The sequence below is a fragment of the Macaca thibetana genome, chromosome 13 (genome assembly GCF_024542745.1).
Source record: "Macaca thibetana thibetana isolate TM-01 chromosome 13, ASM2454274v1, whole genome shotgun sequence".
Lineage (NCBI taxonomy): Eukaryota > Metazoa > Chordata > Mammalia > Primates > Cercopithecidae > Macaca > Macaca thibetana.
The window spans coordinates 78,349,924-78,369,791 of NC_065590.1; the positions used below are offsets into that span (position 1 = coordinate 78,349,924).

Consider the following 19,868-nt stretch of genomic DNA (forward strand, 5'->3'; position numbering starts at 1 on the left):
CAAGAAACCCAACACTATCTATCTTTCTCCATTGATGAGTTATCATCACCACACTTTGTCTTTGGGTAGCAAACTGACAATTACTAAACCAAAGGTAGACTACTTTTCTTACAAACTGATTTACCATATTAAATGCCATATTAAATGGTAAAATGAGTCCAGATTCATTCAATAATAACATTAAGCCACTTATTACATGCTAGGCCATGCTACACCAGTCACATACACTGCCTAATTTGATCCTGAGGATCCTAAAAGGTGGATGATGTTACTTCTCTTTCAAATTTGAGAGTACTACACGCCATCATATATATACCAGGACCTTAACAAAATGCTGGAAAGTGGGTTCAGAGTATACCCTTTTCATGCCTCATACACTAAGCCTCAAAGATGTAAAATAAAAGAAAGGGTTTAGTAAGATGAGAGCACCTTAACATGTGCCTTTTTTTCTAAGATAAGACATACGACTTTTTAATTTTATACCATAATATATGTGCAAGTTTATTTTAATACAAGAAAACTGCCTCTCCTTGGTTTTTAAGTCAAACTGATGCTCCAAGAGGACACACCCTCAAAGTAGGGAATGTCTCTACATTCCTTCCAGCTCTCTCAGTTCTGTGACTCAAGACCGAAGAGTAACAAAATTAGGGCACTGGACCAGGAGTTCGGGGCACCTTGACTCTAGAGGCCACACTCCTTTATTGGTTATTAAGGCTTGGGTCAAGTCATTCGACGCTGAAATCTAAAAAAAAAAATTTGTTTAATGTAGCTCAACTCTCATTTGTCAATGAGGTCCTCAAAATTAAAACAACTTGCTCAATACAAAACAAGTTTTGAGTCTTGGTTATGAACTCAAATCCAGTTATTTTTCTAATTTACCATAGTGTTGCACATATTCCAAAATTATGACTTTTAATATGAGGTTAGGAAACTTCTCTTGGGCATACAATGCAACTGAAAGTCAAGAAAAAAGCAAAGTGGGTGACATTTTTTCCAACCTAATATTAACTATTTTTTGCAGATAACCAAGAACTGGGCTCTCAAGGACCTGAGTTTTAATCCTGGTTCCATTTTTTACTTTATTCAAGTTGCTTAGTTTCCCAGAGTTTGTTTCTTCCCCCCAAACAAGGTAGAAAGTTCCTTCCTTATCAACATTTCAGGACTAACCATACAAATATCAGACATTAATAATACTTAACACTTAAAGCACTTACCCGTCAAGAACTATTCTAAGTGTTCTCTGCATTATTAAATATATTAATCTCCACAACCACTCTATGAAGTAGGTATTATTATCCTCATTTTACAAATGAGGAACCAGAGGCGCAATTACCACTATGAAGCAGAGGCTGGAATCAAATATAGACAGTATAGCTAGCTCGGGTCCATGCACCTACCTAACCACTGCTCCGTATTTCTCTCAGCATTAGTATTACTATCATTTTGCAGGACTGTTAAAATACAAACACAGAAAACTTTGAAAATAAAAGATAAGCAGAGCACTGTAATTTTAACAATAAAAACTTATTTTTTTAAGTTTTGTGTTTGACTTATAAGCCCTAATAGGTTTACTTTATGAATCAACAGAATAAACTATGAAAACGTAGTGTAAAATTTGAAAAATATCTGAACATATCCAAAGTATAGCAACTTAGATGTATCCCTTCTCCCAACCCAAAAATTTAGCAGGTTTCCCAGGTCGTCAAAGAGAGTAAGATCTATCCTAAATACGAGCTTTTGCAGTTCTCCATACTGAAACAGCTCACACCACACACCTCAGGATACCTGATGCTTCCAAATCAATTTGCAGTGATTCCGTTTGGCTACTCTATGAATGCAATAACCACGTGCGTGCTGAGTTAGAGAGATGGAGCTGAGTGACTCAACTGTGAATGGCATTTACCTGACACGGGTCCCTAACAATGAAAAGCTTTGCCTAACTCGGCAGTTTTCCATCTAAGGGTAACTTCATCTGGCCTCATGAAACATTCACGAAATCAAGCTACTACTTCACTTTACCTCCACATCCTAACACAGACTTCAGATTGGGGTGGGTGGGGAGTGGTGTGATGGGCTTGAAAGCGGGGCGGGAGGGGCGAGCAGATGTTAAAATAAAAAAGCAGCGAGTTCAAAAGGCTGAGAATCCAGAGGTGCCTGGGAAAGGCAAAAGTTAAGAGTTGAGAGTCCCACGACCTGGATGTGGACAAGAACACGTGGTGAGCCGGCACCCAAAGGGGGGGGCAGGAGGGGGAAGGTCCGGAAGCAAGTACAGACTAGTCCACACCAACTGCCCAGAGCAAAACCGATGAGCTGGATCAGAGAAAGAGGAAAGTTAGATAGTCCCAAGATGGGGCTCTATCAAAAACCAGGACTCTGATGAGCAAGGTCCGGCAGAAGAAAGCCGCCCCAGCGGGACCAGGGGACTCGGCGAACATGGCTGCCCGTCAAGAGTGGGGCCCAGGCCGCATAGAGCCAGCCGGCAGGGCTCGGATACGCGACTGGCCGAGTCGAGCTGCGCCCTCCCTCACTGCCCTCACGGCAGGCCGCACGCGGGGCTGGCGGCTTGGGCCCAGTGCGCGCCGACGCCGCGCTCCGTGCCTTCTCGCTCCGGGCCGCCGAGAGCCACGCGCGATGCCCGGCCACGCGCCACCCGGCCGGGAGGCCCGAAGCCGAGCCCGGGAAGGCACCCGCCCCGCGCTGTCCCGCTCGCTTTACCTTGGCCTGCAGCCGCGCTGGCGCCCAGGCCAGACAGGTGCAGGTACCACTGAGGTGCGCGGAAGGCACGTACTCCTGGTGCAGCCGGTTGTTGGCCGTCTCCCATACTCGTAGGTGACCGTCGGTAGAGGCCAAAGCGAAGTAGGCCTGGCTGTGCGGGGAGAAGGCGCAAGGGACCCCAGCCGGGGCCAGGGGGTCGCCGCTACCGCCGCCGCCCGCCGCCATTGCTGCTCTGGCCCCACTGCAGCCACGTGTTCGTCCGTGCGCAGGCGCACCGGCGCGGGGCGGGGCCTGGAGGAGGAAGTGAGGCGGAGGGAGCGCCGGGGTCTGAGGGAGCGCCGGGGTCTGAGGGGGGTGGCTTTTCGCGTCGCGGGAGAGCTTCGGACGGAGCCACCCTGTGGACGGTGGCCCGTTAGGGCCTGCTGCTAACTTGTTCTGGGGCGGGCGTGGGAGTATGGGAGAAAGTAATTGTAGAATCAAGATCAAGTCCCGTTCCTTTAAAAAAAAAAAAAAAAAGAAAGAAAGAAAGAAAGACGGTCGGGCGCGGTGGCTCACGCCTGTAATCACAACACTTTGGGAGGCCGAGGCGGGCGGAGACCCTGAGATCAGGAGTTCGAGACCAGCCTGACCAACATGGAGAAAACCCCGTCTCTACTAAAAATTAAAAAATTAGCCGGGCGTGGTGGCGCATGTCTGTAATCCCAGCTACTCGGGAGGCTGAGGCAGGAGAATCGCTTGAACTCGGGAGGTGGAGGTTGCAGTGAGCCAAGATCGCGCCATTGCACTCCAGCTCTGGGCAACAAGAGGGAAACTCCGTCTCAAAAATAAATAAATAATAATTTTAAAAACTTTTTTAAAAATGATAAGGTAGAACGAAAGGTTTAAAGGAAATCTTCAGCCGAGCGCGGTGGCTTACGCCTGTTACCGCAGCACTCTGGGAGGCCCAAAGCGGGCAGATCGCCCAAGGTGAGACCAACCTAGGCAAAATGGCGAAACCTCATCTCTACTTAAAATACAAAAATTAACCGGGAGTGGTGGCGCGCTCCTGTAGTCCCAGCTACTTGGGAGACTGAGGCAGGAGAATCCTTGAACCCGGGAGGTGGAGGTTGCAGTGAGCCGAGATCGTCACGCCACTGCACTCCAGTCTAGGTAACAGAGCGAGACTCTGTCCCAAAATAAATAAATAAATAAATAAATAAGAAGAAATCTTCACTTTCCAATTCATGATGATTGTAACAACTGCTTCCGTTTTCCCCTATTCATTTCCAGGCTGTAATGATTTACAACACAACAATTTATTCAATTATAATAATGTAAAAGTAATGATTGAAACGGCTATTCACTCCTGTTTCTCCAGATTTATCTCAAGTTGCTATATCAAATAGACATTTTTAGGCACGCGCCCATAGTCTGGAGGCTGAGGGAGGAGGATGGCTTGAGCCCACGAGGTCGAGGCCACAGTGAGCTATGACTGCTCCACTGCACTCTAGCCTGGGTGACAGAGTGAGATCCTGTATCCAAAAAAAAAAAGGGGGGGCGGGGTAGATTTTTATGTTTCTCTTAAATATTTCACCAAATCAATGCATTCTAATTAAAGGAATGCCAGGTACTGTTCTGCCCACACAGAGCTTATTGCCTGCCAGGAAAGATAAAAACCACTCTCAGGGCCATTGAAAGGCTCAAGCTTTTACAGCTATGGAATGGCATGGTGAGATTTGCATTTTATTGTATTGTTTTGTTTTGTTTTCTTGTTTGTTTTTATTTTTTGAGGCAGAGTCTCACTGTGCCCAGGCTGGAGTGCAATGGCACAATCTCAGCTCACTGCAACCTCCACCTTCTGGTTCAAGCCATTCTCCTGCCTCAGCCTCACGAGTAGCTGGGATTACAGGCGTGCGCCACCACACTCAGCTAATTTTTGTATTTTTGTAGAGACAGGGTTTCACCGTGTTGGCCAGGCTGGTCTCGAACTCCTGACCTCAAGTAATCCACCCGCCTCAGCTTCCCAAAGTTCTGGGATTATAGGCACCAGCCACTGTGCCTGGCCAAGATTTGCATTTTAGAAAGATTACATGGAGACAGTGTAATGAATGTGTTAGGAGGAAGCTAGGTTGGAGGCTCGAAAACCCAGGTGGAGATGATGGTGAGTGGCTTCGAGAAATGGCGATGCAAGGAAGTTTCAAGAAATGTTTATTATGTACAATGAGCCAGATTTCAAGTGGCCAAGGGAGAGAGGGAGAAAGGGCCAAGGATTACTTACTGAGCTTTTACTGGGAGAGACTGGTTGGTGACCCAATTCACTTAGGACAGTGAATCCTGGAAGATTTTTGTGCAAGAAGATGATAGTGTCTTTAGTCTGGGAATGCTAAATTTGAGACATCTAATTTGGCACTTGGATTCATTCAGTCACTCAAACAAACTGAATGCCTGCTATGTGCCAGGCACTGTTTTAGGGTACCAGGAATCCACCAGTGATCATGAGAGACAAGATTCCTGCTTTCATGAAGCTTACATTCTAGTCAGGGAAGCACATAATAAACAAACAAATAAAACTGTATTTCAGCTAGTGCAAGCTGCTATAAAGAGAAATAAAGAGGGAAAATAGAGTTTAAGTATTGGAAGGAATTAGGGACAGCCTCACTCAGACCATGCAAGATCAGAAGGAAGAGCAGTCAATGTGGAAAGAATAGCAAGTGCAAAGACTGAGACAACAAAGACCTTGACTAATTGAAAGAAAAAGCTTTGGAGAAACTTAGGGTAGATAGTGACAACTAGAAAAATCAAAGGTAGTAGCTGAGTTCAGAGGGAGCCAGATTATTTAGTACCTTGTTAATTAAAGTATTTGGATTTTATTCTAAGTATGATAGAAATAAGCCACTGGAGAGTTGTTTTTTTTTTATTTTTTTTTTAAGAGATGGGGTCTTTCTGTGTTGCCCAGGCTAGTCTCGAACTCCTGCACTCAAGGGATCCTCCTGCCTTGACCTCCCAAAGTGCTGGAATTACAGGTGTGAGCCACCGCATCCCGCCCCACTGCAGTTTTGAGCAATGAAATAACATGATCTGATTTATATTATTGAAAGACCTCCTGGCTGCTAGATGAAGTCTGTAGGCAAGAATGAAAGCAGAAAGACAAGGTAGAAGGCTGTGGAGTAGTAGTCGGAACAAGGGCAATGATTGGTAGGACTCTGATGAAAGCAATGAAGGTAGCGAAAAATGATCGGATTCCAAATATAATCTGAAGTTAGAGCCAACAGGAATTGCTACATGAATTGATTGTGAAGGGTGAGGAAAACAGATGGATGAAGAGTGACTCTGATGCCTGGGCAAATAAGTGAATAGTGATACCATTAGCTCAATTGGGGAAAGAGTTTTGAGTGGAATGGAGATCAATGTTCGCACTTGCTGTTCTCTGCACACTGACTGCCCTTCCTTCTGACCTGGCAGGGCCTGAGTGAGGCTTTTCCTAATTCCTTCGAATACTTACGCTCTCATTTCCTTTCTCTGCTTTATTTCTCCTTGTAGCACTTTGCACTAGCTGAAATAAAGATTCTTTTTTTTTTTTTTTGAAATGGAGTCTTGCTCAGCCACCCAGACTGGAGTGCAGTGGCGCAATCTCCACTCACTGAAACCACCATCTCCTGGGTTCAAGTGATTCTCCCATTTCAGCCTCCCGAGTAGCTGGGATTACAGGCATCCGCCATCATGCCCAGCTAATTTTTGTATTTTAGTAGAGACAGGATTTCACCGTGTTGGCCAGGCTGGTCTTGAACTCCTGACCTCAGGTGATCTGCCGACCTCAGCCTCCCAAAGTGCTAGGATTACAGGTGTGAGCCACTGTACCTAGCCTAGAGATTCATTTTTAAATGTGTTTATTATCTGCTTCCCTGACTAGAATGTAATCAGTTTTGGATAGTTAAGTTTGCGATACCTACTATACATTCAAGTAGGGTTGTTCAATAAGAAGTTAAGATATAGGCCGGACGCGGTCGCTCAAGCCTGTAATCCCAGCACTTTGGGAGGCCGAGACAGGCGGATCACGAGGTCAGGAGATCGAGACTATCCTGGCTAACATGGTGAAACTCCGTCTCTACTACAAAAACCCAAAAAAACTAACCGGGCGAGGTGGCGAGCGCCTGTAGTCCCAGCTACTCGGGAGGCTGAGGCAGGAGAATGGCGTGAACCCGGGAGGCAGAGCTTGCAGTGAGCCGAGATCCAGCCACTGCACTCCAGCCTGGGTGACAGAGCGGGACTCTGTCTCAAGAAAAAAAAAAAACAAGCAAGAAGTTAAGATATATGAGTTGGGACTTGGAGAAAACATCACAGTTAGAGATATGAGTTTGGGAAGCATTAGCATACAGATGCTATATGAAACCGTGGGACTGGAATGATCATGTTGAGCGTTAGTATAGATAGAAAAGAATTTAGCCCCAAGCTATGCCAATCTTTCGAGGTCAGGGAGAGGAAGAGGATCTTGCAGAGGAGATTGAGAAGAGAAAACAGCAAGGCAGGATGAAAACCCAGGAGAAGGAGGTGACCCAGAAACCAAATTTTTATAATTTCAGAAGCAAAACACGATAAAGCCATGTCAAAATGCAGCAAAGATGAAAACTAAGAATTAACTAGTAGACTTGGGAAGATCAGGGTCATTGATGCCTTCAAAAGCATTTTTAGGCCAGGTGCAGCAGCTCACTCCTGTAATCCTAGCACTCTGGGAGGCCAAGGCAAGAGGATCACTTAAGCCCAGGAGTTCGAGACCAGCCCAAGCAACATGGAGAAACCCCATCTCTACAAAAAAATTGAAAATTAGCCAGGTGTGGTGGAGTGTGCCTGTGGTCCCAGCTACTTGGGAGGCTGAGGTGGGAGGATCACCTGAGCCGGGGAGGTAACGGCTGCAGTGAGCGGTGATCTTGCTACTGCACTCCAGCCTGGGCAACCGAGTGAGGTCTTGTCTCAAAACAACAACAAGAAAACATTCTTAGTAGAGAGGTAGGGGGAAATTTTTATTGTGAAGGGTAGAGGAGAAAAAGGGAGGTGAAAAACTGAAGATAAGTATAGACAACTACTTCAAGGATTTTTGTTATAAAAGAGCAGATATGAGTTTGCATGAAGAAAGTTCTGAGCTAAAATTATCAGATTTGTTAGTCATAAATATGCAAATAAAAATAAAAGCTTATTGTGCACTTACTATATGTCACTCTCTAAGTGTTTCATGTGTATTAATTCATTTAGTCCTCACAATAGCCCTGCAATGTAGAAACTATTAATATCTTCATTTTTCACATAAGAAAACTAAGAAGAGCTAGGAAGTAGAAAAGGAGCTAGATTTCTAACCCAAGTTATCTTTGGGTTCTGACAATCTTACCCAATGAGTACATGTAGGGTTCACATGTATGACCCTCCCATATCCAAGCATATCAATTCCTTAACTTGCTCCTCTTCAATAATCTTGGCCTCTACCCTACATCAGCCAATCCCTCCCATGGTCATGTCCCATACCTTGTCATTGCAATAATGGCACCAACTCCATAATCTCAATTTCCACACCCCCTCTCTTACCACCAACTCCTATCTTTCCAGTTTGCTCCCTCTAGTTCTCAGTCTCCAGCCCATCTTTCTACCATTGAGTCCACATTCTTTTCACCATCTTTCATTTCTTCTCTCTGATGGCTGCACTTCCCTCTCTATGTAACTTAAACTATATAATTATAACCCTCAATTCCCCTGCCTCTTTCTCATATCACGTTCCTGCCTTGGTAAAACCACAAGCCTGGGAAAGACAAACTATCCAACTGCAAACACCTGAAGGTCACTAAAGAGAAGCCGTAGCCACTCTATTACGACTTGTTTTCTTTTCTGTTTTTTGTTTTGTTTTGTTTTGTTTTGTTTTTTTGAGACGGAGTCTCTCTCTGTTGCCCAGGCTGGAGTTCAGTGGCACAATCTCGGCTCACTGTAACCTCCACCTCCTGGGTTCAAGCAATTCTCCTGCCTCAGCCTCCTGAGTAACTGGGACTACAGGTGCGTGCCACCACGCCTGGCTAAGTTTTTTTTGTATTTTTAGTAGAGACGGGGTTTCACCATGTTAGCCAGGATGGTCTCGATCTCCTGATCTCAGGTGATCCACCCGCCTCAGCCTCCCAAAGTGCTGAGATTACAGGCGTGAGCCACCGCATCTGGCCTGTTTCTGTTTTGATACAGGGTCTCGCTCTGTCACCCATGCTGGAGTGCAATGGTGTGACCTTGGCTCACTGCAACCTCTGCCTCCCAGGCTCAAGCTGTTCTCCCGCCTCGGCCTCCCAAGTAGCTGAGACTACAGGCACGCACCACCACACCCGGCTGCATTTTTTGTTTTGTTTGGTTTTTTTTGTTGTTGTTGTTTTTTCAGAGACAGAGTTTTGCCATGTTGCCTGAACTGGTTTCAAACTCCTGAGCTCAAGCGGTCCACCCATCTCAGCCTCCCAAAGTGCTGGGATTCTGACTCTTATCCACTTGAAATTCACGTGGGAAGTTAATGTTGCCCAGTTACCAAACAACTGTTACTCTAGTCCATTCATTTCCACTAGTTCATATCATCTGTCGCCTCAAACCTACTCCTCCATCCTCACTCCCAGCAAATGACTTTGCTTCTTATTTCCTGGGAAAATAGAGGCAATCACAAGAGGACTTCCACAAGCTTCCAGTCCCACAGAATCCACCCACCTGTGCCCCATCTCTCCTGCTACTCTGAGTGAACAGCCTATGCTCCTGGCAAAGGCTGCCCTGCACTTCAGGTCTAGGTTCCATCCCCTCTTGCCTAGTCAAGAATATGACTCTAAAAAGCCTTCCCTGTCTGCGAGCATCCATTTTTACCTCTGAACTTCATCCCTCTCATCAAGATATCAACATGCTATTATTTATCCTTTCTTAAAAAAAAAAAAATTCCTTTGACTCCACTTCCCCCCCAGTTACTATCCCAATCTTTCCTTTAAAATGACACTCAGGCCAGGCACGGTGGCTCATGCCTGTTATCCCAGCACTTTGGGACACCAAGGCGGGAATATCTCCTGAGGTCAACCAGCCTGACCAACATGGTGAAACCCCCGCCTCTACTAAAAATACAAACATTAGCCGGGCGTGGTGGTAGGCACCTACAATCCCAGCTATTTGGGAGGCTGAGGCAGGAGAATTGCTTGAACCCAGGAGGCGGAGGTTGCAGTGAGCCAGGTGCCACTGCACTCCAACCTGGGCAACGGAGCGAGACTCCATCTCAAAAAATAAAGAGTACTTGTGGTAAGTGCTAACAAAGGAAAGTACAGGGCATAAGAGAAAGTAGGCTGGCATGGAGGGACGGGGTCAGGGAAGAGCTCTCTAAGGAAACACATCGAAGACATTTAGAAAGGCGGTATTTCACCCTTGTCCAAAGCACATTGTTTCCTCACATAGAAAATCTCGTATAGATCTTTCAGCCACTTTGAGGGACAAATAACAAAGCCAAAGGCAATGTAATTCACCAATGTTTGCTGAGTGCTTTTTTTTTTCTTTTTGAGACAGAGTCTCACTCTACCGCACAGACTGGAGTGCAGTGGCGCGATCTCGGATTACTCCAACCTCCACCTCCCGGGTTCAAGCAGTTCTCCTGCCTCAGCCTCCTGAATCACTGGGACTGCAAGATGTGCACAACCACGCCCGGCTAATTTTTAGGATAGACGGGGTTTTTCACCATGTTGATCAGGCTGGTCTTGAATTCCTGACCTCGGGTGATCCACCTGCCTCAGCCTCCCAAAGCACTAGGATTACAGGTGTAAGCCACTGCACCAGGCCCTGTTGAGTGCTTTTTAGGTACAAAGCAGAAGATGATAAGCACAGAAGTGTAGGCAAATTTTTAGAGGAATTTAGAAGATGGTAACATCTGATTCAGTTTTTGAGGATCCAATGAGGTAGACTTATTAGGTATGAACAAGAGTTCTCAAAAGGGCATTCCAGGCAGGAGGTACTAGAAGAGCAAAGGCATGCAAACAAAAAAGGATGGGGCACATTCAAAGAATAGGGGGTGGTTTTGTCAGCTAGTACCTTGAAAGGAAGTGTAGCCTGGTGCTGAATGCCAGCGTAAGGAGTAAAAAGTCATTGAAAGTTTGGGGCAGACAAGTGAATTTATGAGAATCACACTTTAGGAAAAGGAGTCACGTATCCAACTGTCTGCAAGGCATTTGCACATGGACAATTCACCAAGAGTGGTTTAAGCTCAATGAGTCCTAATGGAAGTCCCTGTAATTCCCTCTAAAACATCTTGTTGCAGAGGCTACTAATTGTACCCTAAATTCCATTTATCCCTAAATTTCTCTACTACATTAAGGAACCTTCCATTTTTACCTGGGCATAAACCTTTCCATAACAAAGACTACATTGTCCAGCATTTTTTTTTTTTTTTTTGGAGACAGTTTTGCTCTCTTGCCTAGGCTGGAGTGCAATGGCACAATCTCGGCTCACTGCAACCTCCTCCTCCTGGGTTCAAGCAATTCTCCTGCCTCAGGCTCCTGAGTAGCTGGAATTACAGGTGCATGCCACCATGCCCAGCTAATGTTTGTATTTTTTGTAGAGATGGGGTCTCACCATGTTGGCTAGGCTGGTCTCGAACTCCTGACCTCAAGTCATCCGCCCTCCTCGGCCTCCCAATGTGCTGGGATTGCAGGTGTGAGCCACCGCACCCAGCCTGTCCAGCCTTCTTTCAAATAAGGTGAGCCCATGTGAGATGGGACTGTAGAACAATATTCTTAAAATGAGACTGTATGCTTTTCTTCACTGTTTTTTCATTATTAATCCCTGGAACTAAATGTGATAGCCAGGACTGGAACATCCACATGGGCTTTGAAGAGAAAATAACACGCTGAGAATGGCAGAGCCACAAGACTGAAGGACCTAGAAATCCAGAAGCATTACATGTGCCCTGGACCAAGTCCTTTGGACTTCTTTTGGTTTTGTTTTTTGTTTTTTGTTTTTGAGATAGGATCCCACTCTATTGCCCAGGTTGTAGTGTAGTGGCATGGTCATGGCTCACTTCAGTCTCAACCTCCCGGACTCAAGCAATCCACCTTCCTCAGCCTACTGAGTAGCTGAAACTACAGGTGTGCACCACCACACCTGGCTAATTGTTTATTTTTTTAGGGATGGTGTGTGTGGGGAGGGAGAGGTCTCACTATTATGCCCAGGATGGTCTCAAAATCCCGGGCTTAAGCAATCCTCTGCTTTGGCCTCCCAAAATGCTGGAATTACAGGTATGAGCCACCGTGGCTGCACTTCATTTAGGTGAGAGAAAATGAACTTTCTTCTCCAAGTACTATATGTTAGGTTGCGCAGCTGGACCTAATTCTGCTCATTCTTTTGTATTCTTTGAGTCAGTTGGTGCTACCACCAGCTGTCCAGTTAGCACTGTAGAAAGCCAGGAGTCAGTCCTCTTTATTCCCCAGTCCCACATCTCACTTCTACCCAAACACATACACACATCAGGTAAATCATCAGATTCTATTTTATCTTTTAAATAACTCCTCATTCAATCCCCTTACCTCCATCCAATTCTATCACCTCTGTTCTTATTTGAGCCTTTACATCTCTCACCTAAGCTGCCACTACTGCTTTTAATTGGACTCTCTTCCTCCAGGCTGGTACCTAAGTATGATCTTTGCAAATCGTAAGTGTAACCATGCCATCTCTCTCTACTTTAAGCCCTTCCTTCCCAATCTTGCTGGCATGTACAGGAAAAAATCTATACCGCTTAATACATATGGATTATAAAACTATTTATAACCTGGTCCCTGCCAACCTCCCCAGCATCACTCCCTACGGATTGCCTCAAACATCATATTCCAGATCCTGACCTGACCTGCTGCTGCTGCTGCTTCTTTTTTTTTTTTTTTTTTTTTTTTTTTTTTTTTTTTAAAAAAACAGAGTCTTACTCTGCTACCCAGGCTGGAGTGCAATGGTACAATCTCAGCTCACTGCAATCTTTGCCTCCTGGGTTTAAGCGATTCTCCTGCCTCAGCTTCTCAAGCAGCTGGGGTTACAGGCATGCCCCACCACACCCAGCTAAATTTTTGTATTTTTAGTAGAGACGGGGTTTCACCATGTTGGCCAGGCTGGTCTCGAACTCCTGACTTCAGGTGATTCACCCACCTCGGCCCCCCAAAGTGCTGGGATTACAGGCATGAGCCACCACGCCCAGCCAAGAATAGTCTTTTTAATAAATGGTACTGGGCCAACTGATATCCGCATGCAAAAGATATATAAATAAACAAGAAAGTAAACAACCAGTTTAAAAATCAGCAAAAAACTCGAATAGACATTTCACCACAGACATATGAATAGTTAATAAGCACATGAAAAATGCTCAACATAGTTAGCCATTGAGGAAATGCAAGTGAAAACATTAATGAGATGCAATTCCATGCCCACTAAGATGGCTACAATAAAAAAGATGATGACAACAACAAGTGTTGGTGAGGATGTAAAGAAACCGGAACCGTTGTTCATTGCTTGGGGAAATGTGAAAAGGTACAGCCTCTTTGGAGAATACTTTGGTAGTTTCTTTTTAAAAATTAAACATGAACTTCCCATACAACCCAGCAATTCTGCTTCTAAGTATCTACCCAAGAAAAATGAAAACATATGTCCATACAAAAACTTGTACATAAATGTTCACAGGAGTATTATTTCTGTAGTAAAAAGCCATCAACAATCCAAATGTCTATCAACTAGTGAATGAATAAACAAAATATGATATATCCAAACAATAAAATATCATTCAGCAATAGGCTGGGCGTGGTGGCTCAAGCCTGTAATCCCAGCACTTTGGGAGGCCAAGGCATGCAGATCACCTGAGGTCAGGAGTTCGAGACCAGACTGGCCAACATGGTGAACACCCATTTCTACTAAAAATACAAAAATTAGCTGGGTGTGGTGGTGCATGCCTGTAATCCCAGCTGCTAGGGAGACTGAGGCATGAAAATAGCTTGAACCCAAGAGGCAGAGGCTGCACTAACTGAGATGGTGCCACTGCACTCCAGCCTAGGCAACAGAGCAAGACTCTGTCTCAAAAAAAAAAAAATATATATATATATATATATATAATTCAGCAATAAAAATGAAGTATTGATATATGCTACAAAATGAATATAGCTCAAGAATCTTATGCTAAGTAAAAGAAGTCAGATACAAAACAACTACATATTGTACAATGCTATTTATATGAAATGTTCAGAAAGGGCATATTTCTAGAGGTAGAAAACAGGTGAATAATTGCCTTAGGCTGGGTGGGAACGGAGATGAAGTGTAAACAGGCATGAGGGCGCTTTTTACGATGATAGAAATGTTCTTTTTTTTTTTTTTTTTTTTTTTGAGACGGAGTCTTGCTCTGTCTCTCAGGCTGGAGTGCAATGGCGCGATCTCAGCTCACTGCAACCTCCACCTCCCAGGTTCAAGCAATTCTCCTGCCTCAGCCTCCTGAGTAGCTGGGATTACAAGCGCCCACCGCCATAACCGGCTAATTTTTGTATTTTTGGTAGAGATGGGGTTTCACCACGTTAGCCAGGCTGGTCTCAAACTCCTGACCTCAGATGATCTGCCTGCCTCGGCCTCCCAAAGTGCTGGGATTACAGGCGTTAGCCACCACGCACAGCCAATAGAAATGTTCTAAAACTGGACTGTGGCCAGCTGGGGTGGCTCAGGCCTGTAATCCCAATACTTTAAGAGGCCAAGGCAGGAGGATCACTTGAGGCCAAGAATTTGAGATCTGCCTGGGTAATGTAGTGAGACCCTATCTCTACAAAAAATAAAAAATTAGCCATGTGTGGTGGCACACTCCTGTAGTCTGAGCTGCTCAAGAGGCTGAGGCAGAAGGATCCCTTGAGCCCAGGAGCTCAAGGCTGCAGCGAGTTACAATCATGCCATGCACTGCAGCCTGGGGGACAGAGGGAGACTCTGTCTCAAAAAAAATTAAGAATAGTAACATAAAGTTGGTTTGTGGTAATGACTGCACAATTTTATTAAATTACTAAAAATCACTGGATTGTTTGCTTACTAAATATTTCTAAATTTTATTAAAATTTAGCTTACAATTGTTAAATTTTATTGCATATAAATTAACCTCAATGAAGTTTAACAAAAAAAGGAAAACTTTTCCTAAAATGGTTTTTTTTATAGTAGAGTGCTAATAATAAATACAGAAAAAGTCATCAGTGACTGTAAAACTAATCTCAATGTAGCTTCCCATAAATTACTTACTAATTTACAAAGTCAAAATAGTAACTTTACAGTGGAGATATTATAATTAATCTGACTTAACTAAGCAATCAAAGTTAACATCACCAATATAGGTACAAACCAGCAACATATGACTCCTGATATGATGTCTTATGAAGGAAAACTTCAATTCAGTAGTAACTTTTTGTTTGTTTATTTATTTATTAAGACAGGGTCTCACTCTGTCATCCAGGCTGGAGCGTAGCCTCAAACTCCCCGGCTCAAGTGGTCCTCCCACCTCAGCTTCCCAAATAGCTGGAGCTACAGGCACACACCACCAAACCTGGCTAATTTTTATATTTCTAGTAGAGATAGGGTTTCACTATGTTGCTCAGGCTGGTCTCAAACTCCTGAGCTCAAGTGATCCACCCACCTTAGCCTCCCAAAGTCCTGGGATTACAGGTGTGAGTCACCACACTGAGGCTTCAGTGGTATTTCTACTAAAAATGCATAATCCAAATCTAATCAGGAAGAAACGTCAGTCAACCCAAAGCAAGGAGAATCATATGGAACAACTGACCTGTACTCTTCAAAACTGTCAAGGTCAAGAAAATAAAGCAAGGCTGAGGAGCTGTTTTTTTTTCCAGATAAAAGAAGACTAAAGAGACATGACAACTAAATGAAATGTGTGAATCTGGATTGGATTCTGGGCTGGAAAAAACTGTGGAAGATATTATTGGGCAAAATGACAAAATTTGAATGTGGTCTATATCAGATAATAGTATAACAACGTTAAACGTCCTTAATGTGATAATCTGTACTGTGGTTAGGTGGGAACATGTTCTTGTTCTTAGGATGTACCTGCTGAAGTATTTAGGGATAAAGGGATGCCATATCTCTAATCTACTTTCAAATGGTTCAGTAAGAAAAGTGTTCATGTGTGTGTTATGTGCATAGAGAAAGACGGGGAGGAAAGGAAGACAGAGTGGGAGAGGGAGAGGGAGAAGGAAAGCGAGAGAGAAAGAATGAAAAAGCAAACGGGGCCGGGCACAGTGGCTTACGCCTGTAATCCCAGCACTTTGGGAGGCCGAGGCAGGTGGGTCACCTGAGGTCAGGAGTTCGAGATCAGCCTGATCAACTTAGAGAAACCCTGTCTCTACTAAAAATACAAAAAGTTATCTGGGTGTGGTGCCACATTCCTGTAATCCCAGCTACTCGGGAGGCTGAGGCAGGAGAATCACTTGAACCCAGGAGGTGGAGGTTGCAGTGACCTGAGACCGTGCCATTGCACTCCAGCCTGGGCAACAAGAGCGAAACTCTGTTAAAAAAAAATAATAATAATAAAAAAAAAAAAAAAAGAAAAGAAAAAAGAAAAGAAAAGAAAGAGCAAAGGGATGAAAAAAATGTAAAAAGTTGGGGAATGTGGAAAACAGGTATGGGAGACCTTTGGGCACCTTTGTAAATTATATCAACATAAAAATTACAAGAAAGTCTTTCTTGATCCCCCACCTCAAGCCCCACCTGCTTAGGGAATCCTTGTCTGAGTCCGCACTTTGTAGGATTGCTATCATTTCATTCCCCACACTGCATTAAAAGAGCCTGTTCCAGAGCCAATCATTCCAGTGGTAGCTAGCACACCCAACACCTGAGTGGATCATCTTTTTAAAATCATCCTCCTCTACAAAACAAAAATATGTTTAGTAATAATCATAACATGAAACAAATAATAATAAAGATCACGAAAGAAACACGCTGGTAATTTTCTTTTATTGGATTTCACATAGGAAGCCCTGCCAGTTAAAAAAGATAAATAAATTAATAATAGATACCATAGCACAAAAAAAGGGAAAAAAAAGTGAGTTAATATTGTTAATTACATTAACTAAATTAAAACATTTTTACAACATAGACCTTGTCTCTACAAGAAAAATAAATAAATAAAAGTTAGCCAGGGCTAGTTGCGATGGCTTATGCGTGCAATCCCAGCACTTTGGGAGACTGAGGTGAGAGAATCACTTGATCCCAGGAGTTCAAGACCAGTCTGAGTGACATAGTGAGATGCCATCTCTAAAAAAGAATTTTTTGAGGCCAGGCTTGGTGGCTCATGCCTGTAATCCCAGCACTTTGGGAGGCAGAGGCGGGAAGATCACTTGAGGTCAGGAGTTTGAGACTAGCCTGGCCAACATAGTGAAATCCCGTCTCCACTGAAAATACAAAAAGTAACTGGGTGTGATGGTGGGTGCCTGTAATCCCAGCAATTCGGGTGGCTGAGGCTGGAGAATCACTTGAACCCGAGAGGCAGAGGTTGCAGTGAAACGAGATCGTGCCATTGCACTCCAGCCTGGGTGACACAGTGAGATTACGTGTTAATGTTTTTAATTTGCCAGGCATAGTGTTGGGTACCTGCAGTCCCAGCTACCGGTGAGGCTGAGGTTGGAGAATTGCCAAGAGTTCGAGGCTATCGTGAGCTAGGATCACCTCTCTACAATTCAGCCTGGGCAACAGAGGGGAACACAGAGTCTAAATCATAAAATTAAGAACAAATTTTTTTTTTTTTTTTCCGAGACGAAGTCTGGCTCTGTTGCCCAGGCGGAGCACAGTGGCCGGGTCTCAGCTCACTGCAAGCTCCGCCTCCCGGGTTTACGCCATTCTCCTGCCTCAGCCTCCCGAGTAGCTGGGACTACAGGCGCCCACCACCTTGCCCGGCTAGTTTTGTTTGTTTGTTTTTTCAGATGGAGTCTCACTCTGTCGCTGGGCTGGAGTGCAGTGGCGCAATCTCGGCTCACTGCAACATGCACCTCCCAGGTTCAAGCGATTCTCCTGCCTCAGCCTCCCAAGTAGCTGGGTCTACAGGTGCATGCCACCATGCCCAGCTAATTTTTGTATTTTCAATAGAGATAGGGTTTCATCATGTTGGCCAGGATGGTCTTGATCTCTTGACCTTGTGATTCACCCGCTTTGGCCTCCCAAAGTGCTGGGATGACAGGCGTGAGCCACCGCAACTGGCAGTGGAGTTGATTATTTTGTGTGCATTCATTATAAGCTTGGTGAACAAAGAGAGTGAACATAAACACAAAGTTTAAATGTCTCACAACTAACTTTAAAATCCAGAGGACTTATTGACGGTGAGTTGGTGCACCTGAGAAAGAGATGGAGGGTGGAAAGGAGAAACTCAGTGTGGAGGTTCTCTGAAGCCTAGACAGGAGCAGGACCCTGACTAGGTAGGGGTGGGGCAGATGGAGGTGAGGAGTCAGTCCATTCTCCAAAAGAAGGACCCTGATGAGAAGGAAAGAGGATCTAAGATCTTCCCTGGGAGGAGGAAGGATTGATCAATTCTTGAAACTCTAAAATGATGGCTTACAATGTGCTAACAAACTGGTTTTCATTCATCCTGTATAATATCCTCTAATTTAGGAACAAAAAAGGGGTTTAGTGAGTGCTGGTAGTGGGTGGTGATAAGAAGACCCTCCAGTTCTCAATATCATCAGTTTTTCCTGGATGCCTGTACACATGTTTGAGAAGGTTTTAAAGTTCTCTGAATTTGGATTTGCAGTTTCTAGTAACACAATAGTAAATCCTAGAGGAGAAGTTCTACAGAATCCAGATTCAAGTTTAGCAGCAACTGGGGAGAAAGTGAAAAAGCAGGAGAAAAGCAGGTATAGTCTTAGATGTAGATATTTTCTATTTTGCTAAAATACAGTAAGAAAAAATATGTGAACTTCAACAGTTCTAATAAAAACTAAATGAATGTACAGACACAGAACAAAATACATGATAACTATTAAATATAATTGCACCATGTTTATACATTGAGTTATTTAGTACAGGGGTCTAGGTATCAGTGCTGTTAATTTTCTCATTTTCCACTTTCTTCATTCATTTATTCAACAAATGTTTATTGAGGGATGTTGTGTGCCAGGCACTGGAATTATAATGATGAACAAGACATAGTCTTCTCCCCAACAATTCTATCCTCTATCCTGGGAAATGATAAATAGCGATTTCCATATAGTATGACATGTGCCGTGATAGATTTAAAGACAGGACCCTGGCTGGATGTGGTGACTCTCGCCTATAATTCCAGCACTTTGGTAGGCTGACGAGGGAGGATTGCTTGAGGCTAGGAATTGAGACTGCCCTGGTCAACATAGTAAGACCCTGCGTCTATAAAAATTTTTTTTTTAATTATGGCCAACCGAGGTGGCTCACACCTGTAATCCCAGCACTTTGGGAGGCCAAGGCAGGTGGATCACTTGAGGTCAGGAGTTTGAGACCAGCCTGGCCAACACAGTGAAACCCGTCTCTACTAAAAATACAAAAATCAGATGGGCATGGTGGCGTGTGCCTGTAATCCCAGTTACTCGGGAGGCTGAGGCAGGAGGATCACTTGAGCCCAGGAGGCAGACCTTGTAGTGAGTCAAGAAAATGCTACTACACTCCAGCCTGGGTGATGGGAGTTGAACCCTGTCTCAAACAAACAAATGGAAAACATTGGCCGAGCGCGGTGGCTTACGCATGTATTCCCAGTACTTTGGGAGGCCAAGGCGGGTGGATCACCTGAGGTCAGGAGTTTGAGACCTGCCTGGCCAATGTGGTGAAACCCCATCTCTACTAAAAATACAAAAATTAGCTGGGCATGGTGGTGCATGCCTGTAATCCCAGCTACTCGGAAGGCTGAGGCAGGAGAATCGCTTGAATCCAGGATCGGGAGGTTGTAGGGAGACGAGATTGCGCCATTGCACTCCTGCCTGGGCAACAAGAGCAAGACCCTGTCTTAAAAAAAAAAAAAAAAAAAAATTAGTCAGGTGTCGGTGGCACACGCTTGTAGACCCAGCTACGCAGCAAGCTGAAGCAGGACAATTGCTTGAGCTCAGGAGTTTGAGGTTGCAGTAAGCTATGATGGCACCACTGCACTCCACCCTGGGTGACAGAGCAAGACCCTATTTCTA

At 44.4% G+C, this 19,868-nt stretch overlaps 1 protein-coding gene across 1 annotated transcript in view; it reads right to left on the minus strand.

The window, feature by feature from the left end:
- Positions 1 to 19,868, minus strand: part of WDR43 (WD repeat domain 43) — a 254,939-nt gene that overhangs the window by 52,908 nt on the left and 182,163 nt on the right. The window contains exon 2 of the mRNA XM_050753988.1: positions 2,716 to 2,949. Coding sequence (XP_050609945.1) covers positions 2,716 to 2,940 — 225 coding nt within the window. The 5' untranslated portion in view covers positions 2,941 to 2,949. The remainder of the gene's footprint in view (positions 1 to 2,715; positions 2,950 to 19,868) is intronic.